The sequence below is a fragment of the Doryrhamphus excisus genome, chromosome 19 (assembly GCF_030265055.1).
Source record: "Doryrhamphus excisus isolate RoL2022-K1 chromosome 19, RoL_Dexc_1.0, whole genome shotgun sequence".
In the NCBI taxonomy this organism is placed as follows: domain Eukaryota; kingdom Metazoa; phylum Chordata; class Actinopteri; order Syngnathiformes; family Syngnathidae; genus Doryrhamphus; species Doryrhamphus excisus.
The window spans coordinates 13,666,650-13,686,676 of NC_080484.1; the positions used below are offsets into that span (position 1 = coordinate 13,666,650).

Genomic DNA, 20,027 nt, shown 5'->3' on the forward strand with positions numbered 1-20,027 from the left:
ATTCCTCCATGCCATCGGAGTTAAAATATTCAACGTGATGTTCTCCCGTTTGTCATTCCCAGTCAAACTCTTCCCCTGCGGCGGCCATGTTTGCTCTGCCGTCACACGATCCGCAATCTTGCAGGGGAATCGTTTGGTAATTTGCCTTTAATCACAGCTTCCCCTCTGACTGTTCAATATTTCAAAAAACAAGAAGATTGTAAATATTTCACGCCGGCGACGATTGATCCAAAGTGAAACTGGGCTATGAAACGTTGAAGATGTCCATCAAGAGTTTCCGAGGGAGTCGCGCTTCTACGCTTTGCGTTTAAGCCTCGGCGCCCGAACGCAACGCTGTCACCAGCGCGGGTGCATTCATAGATCACAGGGCGGTGGGGGGGGATTAGCTTCATGGGGATCTGTCCTCCTCCAAGATCTGTGCCGGAACCTCCTCCAAAACCTTTCACACCCGCTGCCGACGCCACGCTGACGTCGGGGAGCAACATGGCGGAGGCTTTTAAAGAGCGCAGCTAAAAAAGAAAGATCCTGTGTGGGACGTAGCCCGGCTCTATTTCTCAGCCAGGTTTTATTTCCTGCCCTAACGCGTCGTTGGCTCCCCCCCTGCCCCCACCCCCCGTAGGGCCGCACCCCCGCAGTGCTTCCATTCGCTGTGATAAAACATCGTGTTTTTTTCCACGGTTGTTACAAATCCCAAACTTAATTACAAGCAGCCCAAATGGAAATGAACTCAATTAGGAAGACATTGCCACGTTTTTGCCCTGCAGGCCTTTTATTTGGGGCGGGGGGTGGGGGGTGGGGGTTCATTAAATCCATGTTTTGTCGTCGTTTGCAAACATTCCCAGAACTTTATTTTCTTTGTTAACTGTAACTTTTATTTAAAAGGACAGAAACTTGGGGGTAACGTCACTGGTTGGGGCCTTTGGGGCGAAAACTAATTCAGAAGCTAACTGCGGAAAGAAGTAGAACAATTAAGTAAATAAAATAAATACTATCAAGTAAAAGTACATACATAACAAAAAATAAATAAATGGGGGCGGCACGGTGGTCTAGTGGTTAGCGCACAGACCTCACAGCTAGGAGGACCAGGGTTCAATTCCACCCTCGGCCATCTCTGTGTGGAGTTTGCATGTTCTCCGGGTACTCCAATTTCCTCCCACATTCCAAAAACATGCTAGGTTAATTAGCGACTCCAAATTGTTCATAGGTATTAATGTGAGTGTGAATGGTTGTTTGTCTATATGTGCCCTGTGATTGGCTGGCGACCAGTCCGAAGACAGCTGGGATAGGCTCCAGCACCCCCGCGACCCTTGTTAGGATAAGTGGTAGAAAATGAATGAATGAATGAAAATAAATAAATGGCAATGTATTTTTCTTCTTTCCGAGCGGGCTATTGTTTTGGCCAACCAGAGAGACGCCGCTAACTATGCTAAGCTAGTGTACGCCTTTGAAGAAGAAACCTCAGACCGTCAAATCAAAACTTGACTCGTATACATTCTGTTGCATTCTTTAATTGAGACTGACAGAAAAAGAACATTCTAGTGCGGGTAATTCTTGCACTGGTACAGGCGGTTTATCCGGACAACGTCCAGGTCGGAGAGATGGTTCCTTTGGCCGATTTCTACCGACTCATCCGGGATGGGGATGATGGTTTGGGTCTGTTTTTTCCCAAAGGCTGTCCTGTACATTTAGAGAAAGAATACTGTCAGAATATGCTCCACTTGTCATAAATTGATTATTTTTTTTGTCCCGGCAGTCATATGTAAGTGTTGTCTAAGTCTTATGTGAGGCTTGTTAGATGGAGTCTAACTGTAGGATGAGTTGTTGTCCCACCTTCCGTAGTGCAGCAAAGATGCGTAGTCGTAGGGGAGGTTCAGGTTGTTGGTGTCCTGCTTTTGGAAGTTGTGTCTGTGAACTGACCGCAGGAAAACGTAAATATGTCATGTGAAATCCCGCCGCACATAAAAATCCGTACCGCGTCCTTACGCTTCTGGACGTTCTCCCACTCGATACGCACGTAGTCGTCGCGGTCGCTGCGTGTGTGTTCGTGGAAGAAGCCTAAAGCGTGCATCATCTCGTGCAGGATGATGCCGTGCTGGACGCAGCCAAAGCGCTGCAGGGAGACCACCTGCTTGTCCCCCAGGCGGCCCAACATGGAGAAACACCTGGGACGGTAGCGAGCCACCAGCGGATTACATCTTCATCTCGCATGATCACGGAAATGATGCAAGGCTCCTCATTTGACTAGAATCAGATTGTGATTCTCCAAGTGGAACTTGATGAGGTCATTTTAGTCACATAAAGTTGTTTTTTTTTGGGGGGGGGGTGTCTTAATATTACGAGGAACAAGCAAAACAACATAATGGTATCATTTTTGGAAAATTTGGTTATGGAACAGTTATATAATGAAATTAATAATCATTTTCTTTGACTATGTTGACTATATTTGCTAACAGGCATGTAAAAGTGTAACTATAGGGCTGTTATTTCATGTTTAGAGGGCTCTAATAATGTTACAAAGCGTATTTAGAAGGTGGTTTTCTATGCTGTTACTACGAAAAAGTGGAAATTCACTTATCACAGTCGGGGTCAGGAACCAGGTGACAGTGATAAACGAGGGATTACCGTCTTCATTTTTTCTATGTTGACTATATTTGCTAACAGGAATGTAAAGTGTAACTATAGGGCTGTTATATCATGTTTAGAGGGCTCTAATAATGTTACAAAGCGTATTTAGAAGGTGGTTTTATATGCTGTTACTACGAAAAAGTGGAAATTCACTTATCACAGTCGGGGTCAGGAACCAGGTGACCGTGATAAACGAGGGATTACCCGTCTTCATTTTTTCTGACTATGTTGACTATATTTGCTAACAGGCATGTAAAAGTGTAACTATAGGGCTGTTATATCATGTTTAGAGGGCTCTAATAATGTTACAAAGCGTATTTAGAAGGTGGTTTTATATGCTGTTACTACGAAAAAGTGGAAATTCACTTATCACAGTCGGGGTCAGGAACCAGGTTGACAGTGATAAACGAGGGATTACCGTCTTCATTTTTCCGGACTATGTTGACTATATTTGCTAACAGGCATGTAAAAGTGTAACTATAGGGCTGTTAGATCATGTTTAGAGGGCTCTAATAATGTTACAAAGCGTATTTAGAGGATGGTTTTATATGCTGTTACTACGAAAAAGTGGAAATTCACTTATCACAGTCGGGGTCAGGAACCAGGTGACAGCGATAAACGAGGGATTAACGTCTTCATTTGTAAATTTTTTTCGGACTCACCCGTAATTCGGCTCGATGCTGATGTGAACTCGCTGGCGGGTTCGCCGAATGAAGCGGATGCAGGTTTTGGCCTCCATCTCTTGGAGAGCCTTCACAATGGTGCTCTTCTCGCCAGCATCTGTGATGCGTTACATGAAACCCCGTCGTTTATACTTTCATTCTCGCCATGAAATGTTAGGCCGACCGTTACCGTATTTGTCGGATATGGCCACCGGGACTTTCACTTTGCCGTTGCGAGATTTTGGCCACAGGCAACTGTACGGGTCGCCCAAGCACTTCATGGCGGTCCTCGTTGTGGGAAGCAGCAGGTCTCCCTCCATCAGTCTCTGCAAAGCACCTGCAAGAAAGGAAGCCATGGGGTTTGCATCCGATGTGCTGCCCGCCCCTTGAACGCTCACCTTTGTTCATCTTGAGGATGGTGTCTGTGATGGTGTCCTTGCCGGCCGCGTCCATCCGGTTCTCTAAGGAGTCGGGAGGAAGCAGACGACACTCAGCGGCGACACAACACTTTGATATTAGCTATCGATTTGGATCATCAGGATGAGTGCACACGAGTCGCCTGACGCCGTGGCCGTCACGTACCGTTATCGATGGCCTGCTCCTGCAAAGAGAGTGGAAGATATAATACACTTATGGCTGTGGAACTGCTAGTCTTATGTGGGATGTGATCACACGTCTAGGAAAAGAGCTAAAAGGAGACAGCAAAGAATGCACGTAACGGGACGCACCTTCTGGAGAAACCTCCAAAAAGCAGCATATGCTGCATATGAAGTACATTATTATTATTCTTAGGAACATTGTTACGCCCAAGAACTACCTTCCTGGCGTAGTGACACCTGGCTACACCACAGCGGCTAGCTACCAACTGGCTAGTCGCTATCACCCAGGAAGGAAGCCCCCCCAAATACTCCCAAGTATGACATGTTAGCATGTTAGCATACACCTTCTCGGCTAAATAGGTGTGTCCCATGACGGGCACTCATGAGCTTCCGCTTTTTTTTTTTTTTTACCTCTTTTTATATCTTTAGATGGATGGATGGATGGATGGGTGTATGGATGGATGGTTGGGTGGATGGATGGGTGTATGGTTGCATGGATTGATGGATGGGTGTATCGACGGATGGGTGGATGGATGGATGGTTGGATGGATGGATGGGTGGATGGATGAGTGGATGGATGGTTGTGTGGATGCATGGGTGGATGGTTGGATGGATGGGTGTATCGACGGATGGGTGGATGGATGGATGGATGGGTGTATGGTTGGTTGGGTGGATGGATGGGTGTATGGTTGGATGGATGGATGGATGGATGGGTGTATCGACGGATGGGTGGATGGATGGATGGATGGATGGGTGTATGGTTGGATGGATGGGTGGGTGTATCGACGGATGGATGGATGGGTGGGTGTATGGACGGTTGGAAGGATGGATGGGTACGTATATGGATGGATGGATGGATGGATGGATGGCTGTATGGATGGTTGGATGGATGGTGTTCATGTCTCACATAAACACATTGTGGACAATCCAAAAAAGTGCACTCTTCCTTGAAGGCACATTTGTAGCAAGCAGCAGAGGTCGCTACAGGTCTCTGTAGATTGTCAACCATCAATCATTAATTCAGCTCCCGAGCCATGAAGGTCAGAAGGTGAAAAACCAGATGGAATTTAGTAGTATTCTTTTTGTCTCCTTTTTTTAGACGGCAGCCAAAGTCACCTTCTGCCTCCGTGACCCAACTAAAGCTGTTCTTTTTTTGGGATTCCAACCGAGAGAGGATGTTTTTTCCCTCATGAACCGCGGCTCCCCTACCTCTACCAGGAGCCGTCTTGCTACTCACTTGTTAACTTATTCTCAGTGGATCGTCTAAGAATAATCGTATTGGTTGTGCCAGGTATTGGAGCAGCTGTCATCCAACAAGGTTGGACTGTAGGATGAATGATGATGATGATGAATGTGTCAGTCCGTTTCTCGTTGAGCCTTAGAAATGCTTATTATTATTATTATATCAGCTGTTTCTGTGGAATGTGCATCTTAGTTGTCTATTTATCCTAACTGGAGGTGTTTGAAATCGACATGAAAAATGCTAATCACAAATGTAAATGTAAAATGTAAAATTAGCATCAAGCTAGCGCATTTGTTGACAAATATAGATGATGCTGTAAAACATGGCTGCCATCATCATCAGCAGCTGAGCATTTGTGCGATGATGATAAAACATTGAGGATACCTGTGTTAGCATGCATGCTATTGTGGCCTCTAAAGCATATTAAACCAAGCCCCTAGGGGGCGCCACCAATGTTACTGACAGAAGTGTACCGTGTGTAGCTGAAGGGAACGGCCCGGTTACTCACCCAGCCCGACTGTGCACGGCAAAAGGTGACGATCTGTAGCAGAAGGAGGAAAAAGACGCTGGTGAGATCCATTGCGGTTGTTGAGACCGTTTCACGGAAGCCGATGCTGAAGTCCGGTCGGGATCCGCTTTATATACAGGTGGTCAAGGTGGGTCCCTGCCCCGGGGGGAGGGACAGACGGAAACCGCCATGTTGACACACTGGGATAATCTCATCAGCGCCCACGGGCGGCTGTCAAGTCGCTGAGCATCACGTTTCAGAGGAGCGTCTGTCTGTCGGTCTGTTTGACTGCTAACAGGGCAAACGGGTCTTATCGCACAAACTATCACGGCCTTATCTCCAGGAAATGTACCTGCACGCCAAACGGCCTGTTTTTTGATGAATGGCAACAGGAAGCAATAAATCCAATGAACGTAAAGAGCCAAAAGGTACAGTGTATAATAAATAATGAAATAAAAACACAGTTACACTTTCTTTGCCTTGAGTGCGGCGCCTAATTTATGGCACAATGGAAAGCGATGCGGGGATGCGGCACACCTGATTGCATCTGATTGCTCCATTAGCGTGGGGACACTTTTACAATCCTTGCTTTTTGTGGCCAAGGACGCTGGAGAATTAGCCATGGAGGCTGCAGCTGATCTTAAACTGTGGAAGCGCCAGCCTTTTAACACATTTAGTACATTAGTTAATAATAATTATATGCATAATAATCATCATGGCAATCATACAGTAATGATGGCCTAAGGCTGGCTAGAGAATGACACACCATTGGGATGTTTTATTGTAGCCTAAGTAAATTGATATAAGCTTACTTCCTGTTAATACAATACGCAACATATATGTGACAAAAAGACGAAAACTGATGTACAGACAAAGAAGCACGAAGACGAATAAACGGACAAGTGAAAAAAGAAAGAAAAAGTAAATACGTAGTTGATGAACCAATAAAGAAGCAACATAACGAATTAAGAAAGAAAATAAACAAAGCGACGGAGAAACTAAAGACCAAACAAATGAGATGCGTAACGGATGAACAGACCGACACAAAGAACAAAGGACCTGGATGAAGTCGATGTCTAACTGATTGACGGATTGACGAACGAAGAATCCGCGAACCAAGAAAGAAGCCAATGAATCAACTCACAGAAACATAACGATGAATGGACAACGACCAAACAAACTAGAACTGATTAGCAGTTCATGTACAAACACAAAGACCAACAACATGAAAACAAATAGATAAGCACACGAACAAACGGAAAACGTACAAAGGAAGGAAGAAACTAAGGGGACAAAATAGGCAACTAAATGAAGCAATCATGGAAAAAGCGTTGGTAGTTAAATGTCTAAGTATACCTGATGAACGTATAGCTAATAACTAAGTACATCAGTTATTAAGTATACCTATAGGCAAATAACCTAGCAAACAAATGCACCACAAGTAACAACAATATCACAAATCGCATAAACGAGCTAACGTTGTACTGACTAGGTAACTGATGGATAGGTCAACAGGCGAGCGAACGAGCAGAGGAATGAATGAAAACAACTAACTGATGAGTGGACAAGCAGACTAAGTACAATCAATTCAAGTAATTAACTAGATTTCATTAAATAGAGCAAATTAAATAAGTAAACTAATAGACAAATGAACAAGCAAGCAAGCTAACTAACCAATGAATGAACAAATTAACTAACAGGAAAAATTCAGTACTGACATAATAGTAACAAGCTAATAATATTAGTATTACATAATACATGCATACAAAATAAAATAGTAATGACGAGTAAACGAACATCCCAACAAACAACGGAATGAAAGAAGTAGCTGACCAATGTCGGACAGACTTTACTTTATTTGCGAATGAGCGAATGAAGAACCGAGATAACCGACCAACCCACAAACAGAAGGAACGAGGGAACAAACCCAAGATATGAATGAACTTATGAACGTAGAGCTAATAACTAAGTACATCAGTTATTAAGTATACCTATGTCACAAAAAATCAAAGCACAAACAGAAAAAATCCAAAACTAGACTTAAAATGGAGACACACTACCAGGCCAGAGCCAGCGGAGGCGCTGTTGGCCGTTAGCCGTCAGTCTTAAATCCCCCAAAATAACACCATGTGACGCCCCGCTTTCAACGTTTGCCTTCTTGTGAGCGCCTGTATTCATCACTACATCGAAAAGATAGCACTTCTTCTTCGCCCGGAAAACCGACTTATTCAAGCGGGATAACGATACGTCTTTATTGGCTCCGTGGGCGTCTAAGTCGGCGTCTCACACAGGGGGTGTTTTGGGGGGAGAGGGATGCTGTGTGGTTGTAAACACTTCTTGGATCCGATTTCACACGTCAAGGTCGGCCAGGTTCCATCATGGCGGCCTTTTATGTGGCACGCTACATCATAATAATGTGGCGCTTATGATGGGAAGACGCTGTGTGTGTGTGTTTGCGCTCATTGAAGAGGAGATGGAGTCTATATGCTGGAAGACCAAAAAGATTGATGATTGGTCAGTTTCATATTGTTTGATCATGTATGTGATCATGTATGTGTGTGTGTGTGTGTGTCCAATTGTGGCGAACCCTGTGTGTGCACAGGTAATCCAATTTGTGTATTTTAGCATCACAGCAGTGCATCAGACTGAACGCTCAATGATGTATGATCCGTTCATGTGCTTTACCAGCTTCATTCCCAACGCCCGTCCGCCTTGCAGCCGGTTCAACTCGGCTGTCGTTCTTTCGCAATTCCCCCAAACACACACACCGCAGGGGTGAAAGGTCGCACATGCTCCTATCCACATGGTGTGTGCGACTCCTCGTTATCCCCGGCCTGGCTTCCCTTTTTCTCGTTATGTCGCCTTAATTGCAGGTTCAGCCGGCCCAAAGATGTGTCACTCTGCTCTGTTGTTGTTCTTCTTCTTCTTGTGTTGCTTTTCTTTTGTTGCCGCCAGTTTGCTGGGGTTTTTGTTGCCATGGTAACATCAAAGATGAGGACAAATGTGTTTGAACAACACTTGGGCAAAGATTCTCATGCAAAACTGTTCTTAACTCTTCCTACTAAGTCATAGTACTAAATAAAGTAAATACATACGTATATTAGCTCAATGCGCTAATGAAGGCAATGGACAAACCAAGGAATGAACAGGCAAGGAACTAACAAACGCACAATGAAGACAACTAACTGATGAGTGGACAAGCAGACTAAGTACAAGTAATTCAAGTAATTAACTAGATTTCATTAAATAGAGCAAATTAAATAAGTAAACTAATAGACAAATGAACACACAAGCAAGCTAACTAACCAATGAATGAACAAATGAACTAACAGGCAAAATTCAGTACTGACATAATAGTAACAAGCTAATAATACTTAGTATTACATAATACATGCGTACAAAATAAAATAGTAATGAGGAGTAGACGGACATCCCAACAAACAACGGAATGAAAGAACTCGCTAACCAACGTCAGACAGACAGACTTACTAAATGGAAGCCATTTGCGAATAAACGAATGAACAACCGAGATAACCGGCCAACCCACAAACAGAAGGAACGAGTGAACAAACAAAAGATATGAATGAACTCATGAACAAGCTAACCAAACAAGCTAACAAAATGCAAGTAACCCACAACAAAGTAGCACACAAAGGTAACTCAATGCAACTCATTAACAAAACGGAAAAACCTTCGGAAAGAATTCTCGTGAAATGAAAGTAACTAAACGTACGATACGATACGCAAACAAAGGACCAAACTAACGAACGAAGCAACTACCAGGCCTATTGAAAGTAACTTGCTAACTAGCTAATAACTAGCTAACAATTGGCAAGTTAGTAGCTGTAAGGAATGAAGTTAACTAGCGAGCTAGCTAGATAACTAACCAACAATATCGCTCATAGAGGGGAGAAGCCGACAGAGAAATGAAGAAGCTAGCTATCGAGCAAATGAAGGAACAAAATATACATAAAAAAACTAGCGTACAACTGAATGGAAAGAATTCTCGTGAAATGAAAATAACTTAACGTACGATACGATACGCAAACAAAGGACCAAACTAACGAACGAAGCAACTACCAGGCCTATTGAAAGTAACTCGCTAACTAGCTAATAACTAGCTAACAATTGGCACGTTAGTAGCTGTAAGGAATGAAGTTAACTAGCGAGTTAGCTAGATAACTAACCAACAATATCGCTCATAGACGGGACAAGCCGACAGAGAAATGAAGAAGCTAGCTGATTTCATGCGCTTCTGTCATACATAAGCGATCTTCTTTTTGCTAGCGCCGCTGAAGGCCTCATTCCGTTGGCCGTGGCTCCGGACTCCGGATATGGCGGCACATTGGAAAGGCGGCATAGTGGAGGGAAATACAGTCAGGACGTGACGGAGAGCGTCTTTAATTACATTCTCTGTACCTCCCGGGAGTCTCCGTGGTCTTTATGGACGACTCGTCGATGTCAGGGATCAGCCGTACGTTATTGAGCCGGTGTGACTCATCCACTTTGCCCCCCCCCCACGTCCTCGCTTCAGGAGCCTGATAGCACTGATATAAACCCCGGCTAGCCGTCATAAAACATTATGATTGCCTTATCAAACCGTCACATGAAAGCGCTTAAATTTGACCAAGATGATAAATCATAAACATATTACATCAAGAAAATGGAAATTGCTGGGATAATAGTGTTTTTGGCACCCAGGCTCCCCCTTCAGGTGCGGAGTGTAACTGAATAAAGCAATTGAAGCGCTAATGCTAGCAGGCGTACAGGCTACTCAGAGAGACGATTTGCTGTGTGTTTGTTTATTCATGTTTGTGTTGTGGCCTTCCTCTGTTTACTAGCCTCCCCGGCTAATGGGCGGTGTCACAAAGCCGCCTGGTGTGTCACATGACGCAACACAACAACAACACAAGGGTTTCCCCTTCAGCTTTTTGTTGGTTTCTTTAAGCGTGTCATCGGTTCCAGCAGGCCTGATGTCTAAAGTGTGGCCCGCGGGCCATTTTTGGGTTGTTGGTGGCTTTTTATTAAAATTTAATTTAATGAGAGCAGCAATCTGTTCAGCCGTAATTAAGGCGTCACACACCTTTTTACACATTTGTCATCTGATGAGATTTGCCAAAAAGCTAATAAAAGATACTTTTAAAGAGCTTTCATGACATATTACGTGACATAACGCAAACAATCCAAACCAAAATGCTTCCTGCTGGGCTGAACACATAAGGTATGTTTATATCCTGACATTTTTACCGGATAAAATTTCAACAAAAGCTGATAAAAGAGACTTGTAGAGGGCGGTGATGACATATTACATGTTGTAATTAAAAAAAAAAAAGAAGTGGTTAGCGCGCAGACCTCACAGCTAGGAGACCCGAGTTCAATTCCACCCTCTACCATCTCTGTGTGGAGTTTGCATGTTCTCCCCGTGCATGCGTGGGTTTTCTCCGGGTACTCCGGTTTTTCCTCCCACATTCCAAAAACATGCTAGGTTAATTAGCCACTCCAAATTGTCCATAGGTATGAATGTGAGTGTGAATGGTTGTTTGTCTATATGTGCCCTGTGATTGGCTGGCCACCAGTCCAGGATGTACCCCGCCTCATGCCCGAAGACAGCTGGGATAGGCTCCAGCACCCACCCTGCGAACCTCGTGAGGATAAGCGGTAGAACATGAATGAATGAGAACGTTACAAGACATTTTAAAAAGCTGCAAAAATGGGAACATTTGCAATAATGTCGGCTGACAAGAATAAAAAATTTGTAACAGAAAACAAATATAACATGGCATGAAGTTTGGACACTTGGTGTGGGGGGAGGGGGGTAGATGAGTATTACAAGAAACATTTTATTTAATTTTCCCAGAACAGAATTCCAACATTAGGAGGAAAAATAACATCATTTTAGCACTTTAGTAACATAAAGCTGCAACATGAAAGGAAAAAGTTGTGCAACAAATAAGACACTCAAAGTTTAGTGGGACATTTGAAAAGAAATACCACCACCAAATATACTTCTGTTACTGAGACCTGAGACAAGTAATGATGACGCAATGATGACGCAATGATGAGCTGCCATTGTTGTTGGAAGGTGTCTATTTGAGGTGTGGTCTTTAGCTATTTATTCTATTTGGGGAAATGTCTCCTCCCATCTTAAGCCTCCGTGGTCCTGTCCTTTGATACGCCGGGGCTGAGTCCCAGCGAGGGCGAGGGGGGGCCGATAAGGACGCTTCATGCGAGGCTGCCACTTAAAACAAAAGAGGCTCGGTAACAAGCCCCCCAGGGCTGCAGTCCGACAAAGCACTAATGCCATTTAGGCCAATGAGCTGTGTGCAGCACGCACGCCATCGCTCCTGCGGGGTCGGGGAGGGGGGTGTGGGGGGTGTGGGAGGGGCGCCACCCATTATTAATCATCTCAAAGTGCTGGAGACGCATACGCACACAAATAATGTGGTTTCCATGGAAACACAAAGAATAGCGGGCCGCTGTGCAAATGTCAGCATGAAATCACCTGCCAATCATAAACATAAGCGGAATATTCCCATGAACATTTACTGATATCAAATATTTCACCTGGACTCACACATTTATCGTTATTGTATCTTTCATCTTTTTCACACTTTTTGCAGTTTGAACTTTTTTGTGCATTTTCCTCTTTATACTCTTTTTACATTATTCCCATAATATTCCCGGAAGATTATACCTCTTAAAGATGGCGTGGTCCATGTCCGTATGAGTTGGTCTTCCTGCTTCCTGTTTGGCTAACGCTGTGTGAGCACCCTTCGCTTAACAAGACTCAAGCCTTCCACATTTATTAGACAAATTTGGGTGCTTTCTTTCATTTCCCGCCATGTTTGGCGAGAATAATGAAGCATGCGGTGCTTACCCCAGCGGGAACGTTATGGATAGCACACACACACACACATCCTGGAGGTGGTTTTTGGAGGCTGCATGGCCAAGCCAAGGCGTCCCGTCATCCATGCGGCGCTGCGAGCGCTGATAGGACAATCAGCTCACTAACGGCCAATCATGAGACATTTTGTTGGCGGGCGGCGCCCCGACTCTTGCCAGATATTCTCCCTTCAGCGAGCCTGACGCCGCTAGCAAGCCGACCATAAAGAGCGCGTCTGCGACAGGTTCGTGTCGACGGAAAACGGCGGCCGCCAGTGTGGACTTTATCCGTCCTCCAGATGTCTGATTTCTGGGATGCGCGGTAAGGAGCGCCGCCGTGTGCCAGCATGTGGAACCATTCCTGTTCTGGTTTCTCATGCTGCCAACTTCCAGTTGCTGTCAGGAAACGCTCCTGTGAGGGTTCCGATTTTTCCTGTGGAAAACAAGTCACGGTTTTATTACGATATGATTCCGAATCTGCGTGTGCCCAACAGCACTGGAGCTTGGCACTGATTTCTTCCATATATGTTTATGCTAGGGCGTCACGGCGGTCTAGTGGTTAGTGCACAGACCTCACAGCTAGGAGACCAGCGTTCAATTCCACCCTCGGGCATCTCTGTGTGGAGTTTGCATGCTAGGTTAATTGGCCACTCCAAATTGTCCATAGGTATGAATGTGAGTGTGAATGGTTGTTTGTCTATATGTGCCCTGTGATTAGCTGGCGGCCAGTCCAGGGTGTACCCCGGATAGGCTCCATTACCCCTTTTTCGTGAGGAAAAAGCGGTAGAAAATGAATGAATGAATGAATGTTTATGCTAACATAAACATGTCACCATCACCAATCAAGCCTGAAAATGGCCGGTGGGATACGTAGTGGTGGTCTAAGATGAGGCCCTACTGGTTTTATTCTCCTCCTCCTGCTGCGTTAACGAGCCATAAATCAAGTGTCCCGCTTCGATAGCATACTGGAAGCCATCTTCTGTTTTTTTTTTTTTTTTTGTGCTGAAGCGGCGCAACGTCATCGCGGTCTTCGCCGAAGCCTGCGAGCGCACCTCATGAATGTCTGTGTTGGTGCGGCAGCCCGGCGGCACGGTGATGGATGATCTGTGCTGATAGTGGCGAAGCGGATCCATAACGGCTCCGGTTTACAATAACAGTGAAGGCCGGAAGAGTGCAGGCAGTGCATTAGGCTGCGTAATCGATAGACCTGACAAGGCCCGATGTCATCATACGCACGCGCCGCTCCGTGGCTCATTTGGATGCCTTAAACACGTGCACGGCTGACATGAGGCCCACGTATAAACTATTCATTTTTTAACAAGTCAACTAACAAAAATATGTCAAAAAATCCAATGAAAATGCCATCTAGAACTGCTCAAAATGTAGAAATATTGACATGTTATCAAATTTCTTACATATTTTATTTTTATTTTATTTGTTTGCTTCTGCAGATCCATATAAATATCACCTGAGGTACAAATACAGTATATTGTTATCATTTCTACATAAAAGACATTCATATTGGTAGAAATACAAACATTGGAACAAAGTATGACCTCAGTGTTAAATTTGAACTTGAAACACAAAGGGGCGGCACGGTGGGCAAGTGGTTAGCACGCAGACCTCACAGCTAGGAGACCAGTGTTCAATTCCACCTTCGGCCATCTCTGTGTGGAGTTTGCATGTTCTCCCCGTGGCGTAGCAATGCGTAGCATTCCAAAAACATGCTAGGTTAATTGGCGACTCCAAATTGTCCATAGGTATGAATGTGAGTGTGAATGGTTGTTTGTCTATATGTGCCCTGTGATTGGCTGGCGACTAGTCCAGGGTCTAGATTCGGCCTCTCGCCCGAAGACATCTGGGATAGGCTCCAGCATCCCCGCGACCCTCGTGAGGAAAAAGCGGTAGAAAATGAATGAATGAATGAATGAAACACAAAGAAAACCAAAGAACGCACAAGGTCGCCACCTGCAGGACTGGAGTGTCATAGAATGCTGCACAAGTCATTATTGGCCTTGGCGGAAGTCTGTGCTCCGCTTGCGTTTCCGTCTTAGAAGGCACACTTCCTGCTTACATATGTTCTCTTTGCTCATCTTTTGTGTGTTTTACTCTGTCTTTTCTGATTTCAACGTATATCGGCCGTGACTCTCGGCGCTTCCCAAGGTGCAACATGTGGGTCAAGCACAAAAAAGCGCGTGCCGGGGCTAACAAGTGCAGCACGGTTAGCGTGGCGCCGTCCTCCTGCCGCCTCTGCAAAAGGCAAGGAGCGTGGTCACGCTCATTAGCGTCTCAGCCGGCGCGGAGGCTGAGAGCAGGGTCCATTCAGGCCACGCTCCCATGACTTTATTCAATCAATGCAATAAAAACACAATGCATCAATGGGCAGGAAAATTACCACAGCAAAAGGATACTTAAGGATTCTAACATTCTCATTTTTATCTTCAAATCTTAATAGTGAGGGGGCATCGTATGTAAAAACACTAATCAGATTCATTCATTCAGGGTTGTGGGGGGTGCTGGAGCCTATCCCAATTGTCTTCGTACGAGAGGCGGGGTACACCCTGGACTGGTGGCCAGCCAATCACAGGGCACATATAGACAAACAACCATTCACACTCACATTCATACCTATGGACAATTTGGAGTGGCCAATTAACCTAGCATGTTTTTGGAATGTGGGAGTACCCGGAGAAAATCCACGCATGCACAGGGAGAACATGCAAACTCCACCGAGTTTGCCAAGTGGGATTGAGGTCTGCACGCTAACCACTTGTCCACCGTGCAGCCCCTAATCAGATTCATTTATTCACATTGTCTGATAGTGGTGTGTTTACTGTTAAAATTTTCACTCACATTTGTGGATTAAAAAAATATTGTTTTGCATTAGGGCGGCACGGCGGTCTAGTGGTTAGCGCAGACCTCACAGCTAGGAGACCAGGGTTCAAATCCACCCTCGGCCATCTCTGTGTGGAGTTTGCATGTTCTCCCCGTGCATGCGTGGGTTTTCTCCGGGTACTCCGGTTTCCTCCCACATTCCAAAAACATGCTAGGTTAATTGGCGACTCCAAATTGTCCATAGGTATGAATGTGAGTGTGAATGGTTGTTTGTCTATATGTGCCCTGTGATTGGCTGGCGACCAGTCCAGGGTGTACCCCGCCTCTCGCCCGAAGACAGCTGAGATAGGCTCCAGCACCCCCCACGACCCTGGTGAGGAAAAAGTGGTAGAAAATGAATGAATGAATGTTTTGCATTACATCATGTAATATGTCACCACAGCCCTCTACAAGTCTCTTTTATCAGCTTTTGTTGAAATCTTATCCGGTAAAAATGTCAGGATATAAACATACCTTATGTGTTCAGCCCAGCAGGAAGCATTTTGGTTTGGAATATTTGCATTATGTCACGTAATACGTCATGAAAGCTCTTTAAAAGTATCTTTTACTAGCTTTTTGGCAAATCTCATCAGGTGACAAATGTGCAAAAAGGTGTGTGACGCCTTAATTACGGCTGAACAGATTGCTGCCGCTGCCACGTCGCCATTTCCAGGATAAGCTGATGTGTTTGCCATCCAATCACAATAGAATCTGGGCGGGGTACACAAGGCCATCCAATACATCCGCTTCTCTGCTTCTTTGATTCATACAAGGAGCAGCCGGCTGACTTCTGTTCCTCTTTCCTCCCCACCCTCACAGCGCCCCCTACCGTCCGCATCATCCACTCGGGGCACGCCTGCAACGTGGAGGAGGAGCGGCACACGGAGCGAGTCTACACCATCCGAGAGGGCGAGACCCTGGAGCTCACCTGCCTGGTGACCGGACATCCTCGGCCGCAGGTGAGCACCGGAGATGGGTGCCGTTCGCTTCACTCGTGTGTGACAGCGGCGCTCTTTGAAAGTATATTTTACAAGCTTTTGGTGAAATCGAATATGGTAAAAAATAGCCTACAGTACGTATTCAACCTAGCAGAAGACATTTTGTTGTGGGGTCTTTGACTTAAGTCGTGTAGGGCTCTTGAAAAGGATATTTCACAAGCTTTTGGTGAAATCGAATATGGGAAAAAAATACCCTACAGTACATTTTCAACCCGGTAGTAGACATTTTGTTGTGGGGTCTTTGACTTAAGTCGTGTAGGTCTCTTGAAAATGATATTTTACAAGCTTTTGGTGAAATCGAATGTGGTAAAAAAAATACCCTACAGTACATATTCAACCCGGCAGTAGACATTTTGTTGTGGGGTCTTTGACTTCAGTCGTGTAGGGCTCTTGAAAAGGATATTTCACAAGCTTTTGGTGAAATCGAATCTGGTAAAAAAAAATAAAAAATACCGTATAGTATGTATTCAACCCAGCAGAAGACATTTTGTTGTCGGGTCTTTGACTTAAGTCATTTAGAGCTCTTGAAAAGTATATTTTACAAGCTTTTGGTGAAATCGAATCTAGTAAAAAAAAAGTAAATAAATACCGTACAGTATGTATTCAACCCAGCAGAAGACTTTTTGTTGTGGGGTCTTTGACATAAGTCATGTAGGGCTCTTGAAAAGTATATTTTACAAGCTTTTGGTGAAATTGAATCTGGTAAAAAAAAAAAAAATACCCGACAGCACATATCCAACCCGGCAGTAGACATTTTCTTGTGGGGTCTTTGACTTAAGTCATGTAGGGCTCTTGAAAAGTATATTTTACAAGCTTTTGGTGAAATGTAAGCTGACAAATATGTCAGAATATAAAAATAACCTGTGGTTTCAACCCAGCAGACTCGGCTTGGAATATTGCCATTACATGATGTTCTATGGCACCAAGGCACTTTAAAAGTATGTTTTACAAGCTTTTGGAAAAATCCAAGATCTGAATATTAAACTAACCTACATATTCAGTGAGTTCTGTCACGTAATATGTCATGTGAAATTTAAGATGTTAAAAATAAAAGAATATAAAAATATCTTATCTATAAAAATTGTGGCACCGATCTGCAAGTGTGAAAGCATCCCCCGTCCCTCCCCCACCCCCATTTCCCCAGGTGTCTAATTATGAGCAAAGTTGAAACCTAAGGACGGTAAAGTGTCCTCACCTTTTCAGGGGAATTATGACAAATCAATGCGCTCTTTGCCATCCGGGGAGCTTCCCAGATGAATGATGCTGTCTTTTGATGAAAGAAGTCGGGGTGAGTTATGTTAATAAATGCAGACGAGCTCGCTCCCGCGTGGCTTTTACGCCGTATCATTTGCGCTGGCCGGCAAATTGGAAGCAACACGGTACGAGTGCTTAAAAGGTTAGCGTGTGTACGTCCTGCCAGCACTCATTCGTCCAACCAAATGTTGACAGAGCTGACATTTTGTCCCGGAATGGAAGTTAGCTGGCATTTTCGGCGCAAGCGATCTGATTGGATATCATTTCCTTTGTGACGTTTTAATGAGCGCACATCAAAACAATGACTGGGACTTTTTTTTTGTCACACTTTCACTTTTGCTTTGCAGACGAGAGAACGGATGACTCGAAGGGTGTGGAAACAGACGTATGGTTGAGTTTGTGGGCTCGTTTGGCCGTTAAGCTTTCATCGTCAGCATGCAGGTGCACAAGTCGACCTGCGGCACGGCTAATTAAAAGCCTTCAACGTTTAAGCCGCTTTAGCGCAGAGGTGCCACTCCACGGAGCTAATGTGGACTTAAGAGCGCCTTCACACTCATTCTTTGTTTTTCTCTGCTTCAAATTACTTACATTTTGTAAACCGGTGGCCCTTTTCCTCCTAATGGGGCTCACTATCCAAGCACGACACTTTTTTTTATTAATCAGTACCGTGAATGCACCAATTAAGGGCTCCATTGGTGCCTTTTAATTACGTCAAAAGCATTAACAGCTGCGGCTGCAGGCAACCTCCTGATGTAGTTTTTAGTACTGGAAGTGGTCAACATCCGGCAGCTCGGTCCAGTGCTCTTTTCAAGTATCTTTTACATGCTTTTGGTGAAGTTTTCTTGTTAGATTGGATTTTTAGAATGTGCCGCGGTCCGCAACTCCGGCCACACTTGGGACACCCCTTCACTTAGAACATTTAGGAAGCAGTGTTTTCTTCGGGTACTCTGGTTTCCTACCACATTCCAAAAACATGCTAGGTTAATTGGCGACTCAAAATTGTCCATAGGTATGAATGTGAGTGTGAATGGTTGTTTGTCTATATGTGCCCTGTGATTGGCTGGCCACCAGTCCAGGGTGTACCCCGCCTCTCGTCCGAAGACAATTGGGATAGGCTCCAGCACCCCCCGTCACCCTCGTGAGGATAAGCAGTAGAAAATGAATGAATGAATGAATGTCTAGCACAGGGGTCTCAAACACGTGGCCCGCGGGCCAAATGTGGCCCGCAGGACACTAGTTTCAGGCCCCCGCCTTGATATGAAAGTTTAATGTTAGTGCGGCCCGCGCAAGTTTGATATGGATGCTGTATGGTATCATGTACCCAGAAAAAATTATTACGTTTGACTAATGTTCATGTTAAAGGTTAAATAACTGTTAATAGTTATCCTCCCTATCCGTGTGGAAGTGGTAAGTTTTTGGCGTTTTAAGTTTAAACGAAATAACTAGAAGGCTACCGTTTCGGTCGCTAGCTCTCTAGTTTGCGAGTTAGCATGTGTCTCAAGACCCTGCAGTTGCGCAATATGTTGTAAATAAAAAGAGTATAAATGTGACTATAGTCGTGTTTTGTCATGTCTACAGGGCTCTAATAACGCTTTGTTCATTTTAATCTGAAAAAAATAATTTGTCTACCCACCAACTATATGTGGTTTCTTAAGTTTTTATTATTTGCTGTTTTATTATTATTATTATTATATTTATTTATTACTGATTGATTGATTTTCTTTATTCTTGATTTGTTTATTTATTTTTCATCTTATTTTGTGTAGAAAAATACAAATTAAGATATTTGAGAACAGTGGAATGTTTTATCAGCGCTTTTATTGTAGAAAATTGGAACCAAAGCAAAGTTTAATCATTTTTCTGTTTTTATTAAATGCGTTTTTTGTTTTTGTTTTGTAAAACCTGATGCGGCCCAGTGTCACCCAGACCCTAGCTCCAGTGGCCCCTAAGTAAATTGAGTTTGAGACTCTGGTCAAGCATCTTGACTGAAATGTGACTTGGCTAAGACCGGTCCTGCTCGAGCACTGAGAAGAAACCATACGAGAGTAATGGCCGGACGTTTGAGGCTGTACATTGCAAAGTGTAGGTTGAGAGCAAAAAGGAAGTGTCAATACTTGGAGGACGCTTACAAGGCAAAGTAGAAAAAGATTGGGTTTGAAATAAAAGAGCATCTGCTGACACCGTCAGCGCTTAAGGCCGAGCATCACGGGAGCGTCCAAAACACATCACATACTCCAATAGCCAAATCTCCCCGAGCTCGAGGTCAGCCTATTTGCACCCGCTGACCCGTGGCGCCCTCAGATGAATCTGGCCGGAGAATAATTGAAAGAGAAAAAAGAAATAAAAAAAAAAGGTGTTTGCAGTGTGTGGCGGCAGGCGGGA

At 44.4% G+C, this 20,027-nt stretch overlaps 2 protein-coding genes across 12 annotated transcripts in view; one reads left to right on the plus strand and one right to left on the minus strand.

Moving 5' to 3' along the window:
- The window catches only part of LOC131107463 (MAM domain-containing glycosylphosphatidylinositol anchor protein 2-like), a 166,612-nt gene that overhangs the window by 39,492 nt on the left and 107,093 nt on the right, over positions 1-20,027 (plus strand). For all 4 annotated transcript variants that reach the window (XM_058057536.1, XM_058057535.1, XM_058057537.1 and 1 more), the window contains exon 3: positions 16,213-16,352. In XM_058057536.1, the coding sequence (XP_057913519.1) occupies positions 16,213-16,352 (140 nt within the window). The remainder of the gene's footprint in view (positions 1-16,212; positions 16,353-20,027) is intronic.
- On the minus strand, positions 1,503-10,420 carry LOC131107464 (low choriolytic enzyme-like). Of its 8 annotated transcripts, none has more exons than XM_058057542.1 (9): positions 10,057-10,420; positions 5,638-5,670; positions 3,870-3,888; positions 3,686-3,748; positions 3,478-3,624; positions 3,288-3,405; positions 1,984-2,162; positions 1,831-1,912; positions 1,503-1,677 (listed from the first exon to the last, which is right to left on the minus strand). In XM_058057542.1, exons 4-9 carry the CDS (start codon positions 3,738-3,740, stop codon positions 1,536-1,538), a joined length of 723 nt encoding a protein of 240 aa, XP_057913525.1. In that variant the 5' UTR covers positions 3,741-3,748; positions 3,870-3,888; positions 5,638-5,670; positions 10,057-10,420; the 3' UTR covers positions 1,503-1,535. The 8 variants fall into 8 exon arrangements, with proteins under 8 accessions (XP_057913525.1, XP_057913524.1, XP_057913523.1 ...); XM_058057541.1 differs by having other exon boundaries at positions 5,638-5,793; XM_058057540.1 differs by having other exon boundaries at positions 5,638-5,928.